Below are 9,903 nucleotides of genomic sequence, written 5' to 3' on the forward strand. Positions count from 1 at the left end.
GCCCAGGCCGCAGGGCCATGGCTGGCCGCTGGCTCACCGCGTGCTTTCTGCCCTCGCCAGGTGCCGACACCAGCGCCGAGCCCATGATCCTGGAACAGTACGTGGTGGTGTCCAACTATAAGAAGCAGGAGAACTCGGAGCTGAGCCTCCAGGCCGGGGAGGTGGTGGATGTCATCGAGAAGAACGAAAGCGGTGAGTGCCCCGGCCGCCCGCTCGGGGGTCCAGCCGGCTCCTCGGATGGACTGGACGGCTGGTTTTGTTCCCTGCCTCCTCCCCCACCGCTGCAGCTATACGTTATTTCCATCTGGCGGGGAGAGGGCTGAAGAGGCTGAAGTTTCCCCTGTTGGTTTGGGCTGCAGGCCAGCAGTTTGCCTGGTGGTGGAAGAATGTGTCCACCGCTCGGGGTGATTAACCGGCTGTGTTAATGCAAGGCCGGGGTGGCAGCGTGGGTATAGCTATCGCCCCTCGTTTAGGGTCCCCGTGTCCTCTGAGGTCCCTGGGGAGGGTAGCTCCCAGCTCAGAGGCACCCTACAGCAGCTTCCCCATGTAGGGTCTTCCTAGAAGCCAGGGTCCAGGCAGGGGTGGGGGAAGGCAGGCCATGACATCACTGTGGGTCCAGGGTCCTGGGCCCCTGGTGTGTTGTCTGAGGAAAGGCCAGGCCTGGGGGGGTCGGCTGGTGTCTGGGCAGTGAGCTGACTGCCCCCTGCCGAGCTGAAGGCTGCCAGGACCTGGGAAGAAGGCCCAGACAGGGGGATGAAGCCAGGTCCCGGGGCCAGGGAGATCCTGCAGCAGCCGCCCTGTCACTGGGAGCTGAGGCTTTGTCTTGTCTAGGGCTGTCCAGGGCGCTGCTGGTTCCAAGGTTCTCTGCAAGTGGACCAAGTGCCTCAGTGCCCTTAGCGGCAGGAGCCTCTGTAGGTGGGGAGAGGAGTCCAGTTTGAGTGCGGCCCCTGCAGGACCGCGGGCGACTCTGGCCCAGGACATTGAGCAGCCGCTTGCCCGGGGTCTGCGGGACTTGAGTTGGTTCCTGGGGTGTGTTTTGGTTTCGGTTTGCTGTGAGGGAAGGCCCGTGCACAGGAGCTTCTCTGGGCTGTGTGTGGAGGATCCTCCCAGAGGGGCGGCGCCTGCTCTCCTTTTCCCTCCCTGCTCCTTTCCCTCCCGATATTTTGAGCTCTGAAAGGAAGGCAGACCCAAGGATGACTGTGCCCATCCTACAGATGAACTGGCACACAGAAAATCTGAGGGGAAGTGAGTCAGCTGAGGTCAGAAGCAGAACAGAACAGGAGTGTTCCTGGGCCCCTGATTCCTATGCTGGTGGGCAGCAAGTAGCCGTGGAGATGCTAAGGAAATCCCAGCAGACCGCCTGGGGGAGGTGCGCTTAGGCTGTGATGCCAAACGTAGGCCTGACCCTCCTGGGTTTGGGGTCTTCGAAGCCTGTTCCCCTCGCAGAGACCTCAGGCTCTACCTTTGTGCCTGGAGTCACCACCGAGGTAGATGGCAGCAGTGTCCCCCCGGCAGAGCCACGTCCTCAGTGTAAGGCCTGGGGCCTCACCCCAGTCCTCCTGCACAGCGTTGCCTGCGGCCTTTGTTCCGGTACCAGTCCTACCTCCCGCCCCCCAGGAGGCTGCATGGTCACCGCGACCTGGCTCTGGGAACCCTACGCACCCAACGCAGGAGATCTCTGCTGGTGGAACTGGAGACACCAGCTGGGGAGAAAGATGTTTGTTTTGGAGCTTGCTCCAAAGAAAGGCAGGCCCATTTCTCCGTATAAGGTCAAGTCTGCTCAGAAGCAGAGTTCTGGCTTAGGGACCCTTCTGCCACCTCGCTGCCTTGGAGCAGCAGGAGGAGTGGGTACCAGCCACTGGCCAGGACTCCCTGATTCTCAGGGAGGGTGTCCTCTGCCTTCCCATCAAACTAGGACCCTGGGAACACATGGAGTCCTGCCTAGGAGTGGAGAAGGAAGTGCCTTGACAAAGTGGGGGTTCTGTGTTAGACCTGGGAAGGCCTAGAGGCACCTTCTGTTCTAAGGGGTCCAGATGGCTGTTTGAGGGGGCTCAGGCAGCCTGACTCCCCAGAGCAACCGAGTCTGGCACACAGACCCTCTGAGGGAGCTGCTGTCCCTGGAAGCCCACCACCTGCTCCTGGCTGGGTAGCTTCAAGTCCCTTGATCCCTCTGGGCCTCAGTTGTCCCTTCTGTAAATTGGACATAATCTGGTGACTGCTTGGGGCCAGGGCCTAGAGGAGATGAGCTCCCTGAGCCCTCTCCCATGTCTGAACTCCGTAGCTAGGAGACTCCATAGGGCCCTGGGGGTCAGCTGGGAGAGCCTTCCGAAATGTGGCTTTTCCACTCTGCAAGTTTTGTACCTTTATCCTTGGTGGAGACAGCTGCTAAGCAGCCGATGTTTACACAGGGACCTTGCAGTGCTGTGTTTACCATGTAAACCCACACTCCCTGTTGCCATAAAACCAGGAGGCCTGGCCCTGGCTAGATGGCTCAGTTGGTTGTAGCATCATCCCGCACACCAAAAGGTTGTGGGTTCCATTTCCTGTCAGGGCACATGTCTAGGTTGTGGGTTCAATCCTCTGTCAGGACACATACGGGAGGCAACCAATCAATGTGTCTCTTTCTCTCCCCCTCCTTTCTCTCCCTAAAAATCAGTGAAAGCATATCCTCGGGTGAGGATTGGGGGGAAAAAAAGCCAGGCAGCCTGGACTGTAGACTGGCTTCACCAGAGAAACTGAGTGGGTGGAGGGAGAAAGGAAGAGGGCCAAGCTACAGATCCTCTGGTGGGTGGTTTCCCAGATCAAGGGAGCTGAGCGTCTGATGGTGGGAGAGGGGAGGTGTGCTGTGCACCCTGCAAGCTGGCTTTGGAAGGAGTGGTGAGTGAGGCTTTTGAACTCAGGAACAAAGACCCAATTGTGACGCCTTTGACCTTGGGACTTGGTGGGTGTGTTGAGGCATTTCCACTTGAATTGTTGGGGCAGCAGTCCCAGTTAGCACCAGTCCTGCTCCCCAGCCCTCGCCTTGCCCACTGGGAGCCAGGACTCTGCCTGTGTCCCCTTCTGGCTGGGCTGGAAGTCCCTTGACCAGAATGTCCATAGACGGATCCAGCCACCTCTGGTTTTACCTGCTCATCGGAGCCCTCTGCCTGGGGCCTTAGCCACCAAGCATTTTGGTGGTGTGGCTGTGCCAGTGCTCTGTAAACTTATTGGTCTAAAGAGAGATGTGTCTGGAAGATAATCGAGAGTTAGTCAACAGTAAAAACCAGGTTTGGGGCTATGCACTTCACATGTATCATTTTACTGCAACGTGGAAAGAACCCATGAAGTAGAAGGTACTTTAACCATTTCATGGCTAAAGGAACAGACTAAAAGGTTCTCATTTCCCTAGAGTCCAATGGCTGAGATCTCTCCCCTCTACAGAGGATGTGGGCGGAGGGGGAGAGTGGACCGATCCTGGGCAGGCTCATCCCTGACCTGCTGATGCTGCTGGTCAGGGAAAGACAAGAGCTGGTTGAGATGACCGCAAGGCGCCCTGCAATGTCCTTGCAGAAGGATGCCTCTGTGTCCCTCCTTCCAGCATGGTGCTCGTAGGTAGTGGAAATCCATGTTGTTCATTGTTTCTTTGAACTTGGGGCAACAGCCAAGAGGATTAGAGGAGGAGGATGTATACTCAGCCCTGAGGACAAGCCTATTCTAGGGAACAGAGGTGGACAGAAGTCAAAGACAGCCAAGCGAGACCTGAGTGGCGTCAGGGAAAACATTTCTGATCAAGCAGTGTGACTGGGGCCCAGCCAGGGAAGGACTGTTTTTCTCCGTTGGTCAACAGGGACACATCTAACTGAATGATTCAACGGCTTTGCTAACTTTGCCAACCAGCAGGGCAGGCGTCCACCATTGTTGTCTTGTCTTTGGAAGCCCCTTCCCTCTTGACATAAACAGTGGTACCTGAGATGCTTCCTTTCTTATGCCTCAAAGGACATTCTTATGCCTCAAAGGCCACATTGGCTTCACCTCCCAGCAGGCATAATCTGGTCTGAGTTCTGGCAGAGTGGTGGTGGCAAGGTCCCAGTTGCTCTGATTTCTGTGTTGAGCAGAGCTACATGCAACGTTCCAGGATTGTTTCTTTCTCAGGACTAGGGGCCAAGGGAGGATGTGGGAATATGAGTCAACAGATGCTCATTCTTTTCCTGCCTCAGCTTTCCTTCTCTGGGTCTTTGCTTTTTCCCTGGCACCAGTGTGATAACACTGGGAGTTCTTAACTTCCTTGGAGAGCACATAGCTATAGGATCAAAGATAAAGGCATTGTGCTAGCAAGGAATTTTGAGCTCTGCTGGCCCATCAGGTGAGAAATTGTACAGGCAAGAAAACTAAGCCTTGGATAGATAGCCACTCAGACTTGCTCATTGTTGAAAAGATTATTGAAGACTAGAGGCATGGTGCACGAATTCTTGGGGTGGCCTGTGGAGATCAGGCCCAGCTCCCGCCCCCAGCCCTGCAGCCCCGCTTGGCACCCCGCCTTGGCCTGGCACCGCCCTATCACCTGCTCCACCATCCCACCATGGTCCTGCTCTCGTAGGGGCCCATTGGGGCGGCAGCGCCTCCACTGCTGCCTGCTGCCAGCACCGTGTCACCAACGCTCACCATGTTCCACATCGCCCCCTGGTGGTCAGCGCACATCATAGTGAGCAGTTGAATTCCCGGTTGAACGACCACCTGAGGGGACAATTTGCATATTAGGCTTTTATTATATAGGTCACAGTGGTTTTCAATCTTCCTAATGCCGCGACCCTTTAATACAGTTCCTCATGTTGTGGTAACCCCCAACCATAAAATTATTTTCATTGCTACTTCATAACTGTAATTTTGCTACTGTTATGAATCATAATGTAAATATCTGATATTCAGGATGTATTTTCAGGGGTCGCGACCCACAGGTTGAGAACTGTTGAAGGATAATTGAAAAGATGCAGGAAAATCTCACCAAATACATCCCAGCCTCACGGGGACTGGGAACCAGAAAGTCAACATGAGCCAAAGCAGCTACTCTTGTCTCTGTCTCTTTCAGGTACCATATAGATTTTAGGCCCAGCTTTGAACTTCTCCTAACTACAGATCAGCCTTCCTTCTCTTCCTGTTCACTCATAACAGCAGCCTGTCCTCCTGCTGTTGGTTTGTCAGAACTGGCTCTGTATGACTTTTCAGTGGAGGTCACCACCACCAATTTACAATGACTTCTGGTTCTCTGAGTTCAAAATTTGATGTTTGAATCCGATTGGTTCCTGGCCAGCCAATGGATTGACAGACCTTAGACCAGGTGTCCAGTCCTGGACCAATCAGCTGTGTCCAGGAGAAGTGCCGTGGGGTATAAACATGACTTCCTAGCCAACTTCTTCAGCAGTGGGTGTTGGAAGGCAGGTTTTAAAGAAAGGAGATATAGAGGGGGTGAGGTACCCCAAAACATGTTGGCTGCAACTATTTTGCTTGTTTTGTCACTGTGTGTGTAGTGGAGAGAACCAGGAGTTTTAATACTGGGTTTGTGTGCTGTACGTTGCCATCACTTAATTTCTGTTTCTTCATAAGTATAAGGGAGCAGTGACACATACTATGTGGCCTTTAAAATGAAAAATATCTTTATCACTAGGACAAGCGAATAAGCCTTCTTCTCAGAGTGGTGTGTTTTAATGCTTATTTTGTATTGTCCAAAGATAACGCATTCTTCAGCCACGTGTTTTGTGAGTTGGAACCTTCTTAACGTTGAGGATGCATCTCTTCTGTTACTTAGATATTTCTTTTCCTGAACATTGTTATGACTTGTTCTACATGGGCTTTTTGCAAGGGAGAAATAGACCACACGTAGTATTCATTCATTTCACAATTCTCAAATGCCTTCTTTATCCAAGGCCCTGTGTGGATCGGGTACACACCCATAAGGTTCCTACTCTTATGGGACTTAGACTGTAATTGATGTGAGCATTTTGGGCACTGAAGGGATGGACAGTAATGTGAGGTGGAGGTAGTTTTGCACACTTTTTATTGCTTTAGGTGGACTTCTGCGTATCTTCTATATCGTTTTGCTTAGTTTTTGTCCTTACTAAGGAACCACTTGCTTGCTAATTCAGAATGCCAAGCTGCCCCAGAAGAGAGATCCCAATAAAGACATAGGCTGTTTCTAGACAGGCAGGTTGATTGCAATCTGCATTGCAGATAAGTGAACTAACACCCTTAACTCTGCAGCAGCCTTTTAAGAGTTTGGTTCCAGTGAGCCAGCCCCATTTGGATGTGGTGCCTGGCCCCCATGAGGTCCTGCTCAGCCATCAGAAGGCCTTGGTCTTTGACACCATTTCTCTTAAGTGTCACACATGTGTGTTCCTGCTATATCAGCTGACTTGGCAATTCCTGAGTCCATTCTGGTCCAAGAGTGTTTTTAGTGTGTACTTCTCATCCACTTCACGGAGCTGGCTGGAAGGGAAAGGGCCATAGAGCATGCATCCAGGAGCGGGAGTGGCATCCCCATCCAGCCCTGGGCCCCTGGACCCAGCTTTCTTCACCCCAGGCTAGAGAGTGTTTTGAGGATGGGATTACAGCTAACCTAGCCGTTAAAAATATGGGCTCCAATTTAGGTAAGCCTGGTTTAAACGTTGATTTTGCATTTCCTAGTAACCCTGGGAAAGTCACCTCTAAACATCAGTTTCTTTACCTGTAAAATGGGGATAATTGTACCCACAGCTGTAGGGTCAGTAGATGCTGATTCAAAAGGAAGTCAGTGCTTCGCACAGGGTCCGGCTCATTCTGGAGGCTCAGTACATGATAGTCTCTGGTAAGATCCCTGGGCTGTGACTGTGGGGCCCACAGCATGCCAGTGTCTCCCAGGTGGCCTCGGTTTTCCCATCAGCCAGGACATGGATCACACTCAGTGGTGTCAGAGAAGTCTCTCAGCCATGATGGTTTGTGAGGTGCGTAAGGCAAGCATGGAGCTTACTGCAGGGCAGTGAAGCCAGGAGAGCATGCTGGGGACCAGTCGCACTCCTGGAGCCCTTGCTCGGGCAGCTGTCCTTGCCCCAGTCTAAGAGAGGAAAAAGAGTTGGGGACAGAAGTCATGTTCTCATTGGTGACCCAGGAGCAGTACCCTTATGGGGTCAGGGGGCTTCATGCAAACCACCTGTGACACCCTCAGTGGCTCTGTTCACCCCAGGACTCTGAAGTACTAGGGGCGGGTATGAATAGGAGGTGGGAGCTAGCATAGTTGGCAAAGGCTGGCTGGAGGTTGATCTGGGACTTGGAGAGAGAGGAGGGTAGATGAGCAGAGAGGGGAGGAAATGCAGTTCCGGGGAGTGGAGTGCGAGGTGGAGGCTGGGCTTGTTGGGGCTGAGACAGCAAGGCAGGTGTGTGCTGATGGAGAAGGTAGAAGTTGGGCAGAAGGTGGAGGCTGGGCTCGTTGGGGCTGAGACAGCAAGGCAGGTGTGTGGTTGCCTTGAGCAGGTGTGTGCTGATGGAGAAGGTAGAAGTTGGGCAGCAGTGGATGGGGCCGTGGAAGGTAGGGGAGCAGGGTGGGACTGAGAATAGTGGTACTTTGAAGCCAGTGGTCCTGCCCGCGGGAGGAAGGTGGCAGGTGAAGGTGTGTCCTGGAACTGGAACTGGAAATCGCTCTTTCCGCTAGCCGTGTCTTCACCGGCTGCTGTTAGGGAGGTGTCCAAGGGCTTGTCAGCTCTGAGCGCTGCCAGCCACCTGCCTGGAGCCAGCTGCCAGGTGGCTGGGTGGGACAGTGGACTGTGGGCACTCCCTCTGCCTCGTCTCCACCTGCTCAGGTTGGGCAAGTGGAATGGCTGGTCACTCTCACCTCACATTGACGCGGTGGACCTGTCCTGTCCCAAAATCCTTCAAGGCCATTTTCCTTGGACACTCATTTCTGAGTACAAAACATGTGGTGCAGTGGTGACTTTGGAAACCCAGCTCAAGTACTGGAGCACTCATGCCAGCCTCAGCCCCAGGGCAGTGCCCAGCTGCCTTCCCTTTTGGGGGAACAAAGAAGATTGCTCTGAGCCTGTTCACAATCACCTCCAAAACGCCACTTTCCTGAGTTTGAACGCCAGGGGACCGGTTGAACCACACACGGCTCAGACCCCGGCAAGGCCAGTCTCCAGGTGGTCAGCCGTCACTAAATCCATATTACGGTAGTTGAGTAAGTGCCAGGCCAGGGCCAGAGGAGACCTTTGAACAAAGCCCCACCCTCTCGAGGCTCACAAGTGAACCAGGAAGATAGCAGTAGATTTTGAGAAATACAATGCAGGAGATGAACAGGGCGCTGACAGCAACTCAGCCAGGGAGGAGGGGATAGAGTGTGGCGAGGGAGGCCTCTCTGAGTGCATGGGGCTTGGGGGTGGAGAGAGAACCAGAGGCCAGTTGGAGGATTCGAGGCCAGGTGGTACCAAGCCACGGCATATTGTTCTAGGTGTGACCGCCACCACACACCAGTGAGAGTCTGCAGAATAGCCAGCAGGTGACCTCATCCCCACTCCAGACATACCTTAGCCCAGGTGCCCAGGGAGCAGGCAGCACTGGAGACCTTCTTCCCCCTCCCAACACACGTCCAGGGCCTTTGTCCCCAGTAGAAGTGACAGGTCTCACCACAAGGCTGAAGGGCGGGGAAGAGATCTCCCCGCGCACGATTCCCTCCACTCTTACATAAGAGATTTCCACCCTGGCGGTGGCACTGTCAGGGAATTCGGGTTGAGAAATTGCCCCTTGTTCTGTCCCCAGATTATCCCTGGGCCGCGTGGTGCCATACTCCTCAGCAGTTGGGTTTTCAGTAATCGCCCTGGTGGTGGTAGGGTTACCCGGGGTCATCGTCCTCGCCTCTATCAGCATCTTTTCAGATTCCATAACCTCATCCTCTGCGTTCCCGGGGCTGACCTGTATTCCCTGGCCTCGCTGTGGGGAGACGGGCAGGGTGACCCAGTTAACCCAGTTGCCCCGAGCAGCCTGGTGGGAGCCAGTGTTCCCTGGGGCTCCCCATCCTGGGAGCTGAGCTGTCGAACCCCAATAAGTGGAGGGAAGCTTCTGGCTCGTGTAACCCTCGGGTTCATTTCTGTGTATGTTTGAAGTTTGCTACATGAAATTATTGGGGGGTTTTGTTTCATTTAATTGCCTCAGCCTCAGCATTTACATTTCCCTTCTTAGGCACCTCTCGGGCTCATGCAAAAATGCATTTGCCTCCCCTACGCTTTTATTGGACTGGATTGTAGGGAAGTGGCCCAGGCACCACGGGAGGTGAGAGAGAGCCAAACTCGGGGAAAGAGTCTGCCAAGGACTGGCCATAAAGTGAGCGAACCGCAAGTGGATTCGAGGCTGGTGTGCTCCGACTGCAAACCCTCTCCCCTGTTATATCTGGCCCATCGGCATCGCCACGGTCCGCCCTTGGATCACCGCGTCCCAAAATGGTGTGTTTTAAGGAACTTCTAAGCCCAGTGGCCTGAAGCCTGCGTGTCTGTTTCCTTCGCCTCGTGCTGGCGGGTCATCCGAGAGGTCAAGGCCACCTGGGAGTGCCTGCTCATGCCAGATAGTAAGGGATTTGAGACTTTTTTCAAAGTGACCTTTTTCCAAATCAGAATATTTTGTTTTACAAGATTTGCAACTGTAGTTTATAAAACATGTTAGTAAGAGGAAGGCAGATGTTGACATTCCATCTTTCCGAGGCAGAAACCGGAGCCCAGAGTGGTTAAGTGACTGGCTTCAGGTTGTATAGCTGGGAGGTGGGGCATCGGCTCTCCGTACACGCTATGTATCCAGTGTTTGGAAATCTGGATGTTTAGAAATCTCTTCCTTGGGTTTGGAAGTAAACGCCAAACCCAAGAGTGTTCTGCTGTGTGGGTTCCCCAGGCCACAGAGAGTGGGGGGGGGGGGGGG

The 9,903-nt window shown here is 53.8% G+C and overlaps 1 protein-coding gene across 7 annotated transcripts in view; it reads left to right on the plus strand.

Annotated features, from left to right (window-relative positions):
* SH3PXD2A (SH3 and PX domains 2A) overlaps window positions 1-9,903 on the plus strand; it is a 229,280-nt gene that overhangs the window by 179,647 nt on the left and 39,730 nt on the right. For all 7 annotated transcript variants that reach the window (XM_005878211.2, XM_005878213.2, XM_005878212.2 and 4 more), the window contains one exon: window positions 61-192. In XM_005878211.2, coding sequence (XP_005878273.1) covers window positions 61-192 — 132 coding nt within the window. The remainder of the gene's footprint in view (window positions 1-60; window positions 193-9,903) is intronic.

This window comes from Myotis brandtii, unplaced genomic scaffold, assembly GCF_000412655.1.
Source record: "Myotis brandtii unplaced genomic scaffold, ASM41265v1 scaffold550, whole genome shotgun sequence".
Classification (NCBI taxonomy): domain Eukaryota; kingdom Metazoa; phylum Chordata; class Mammalia; order Chiroptera; family Vespertilionidae; genus Myotis; species Myotis brandtii.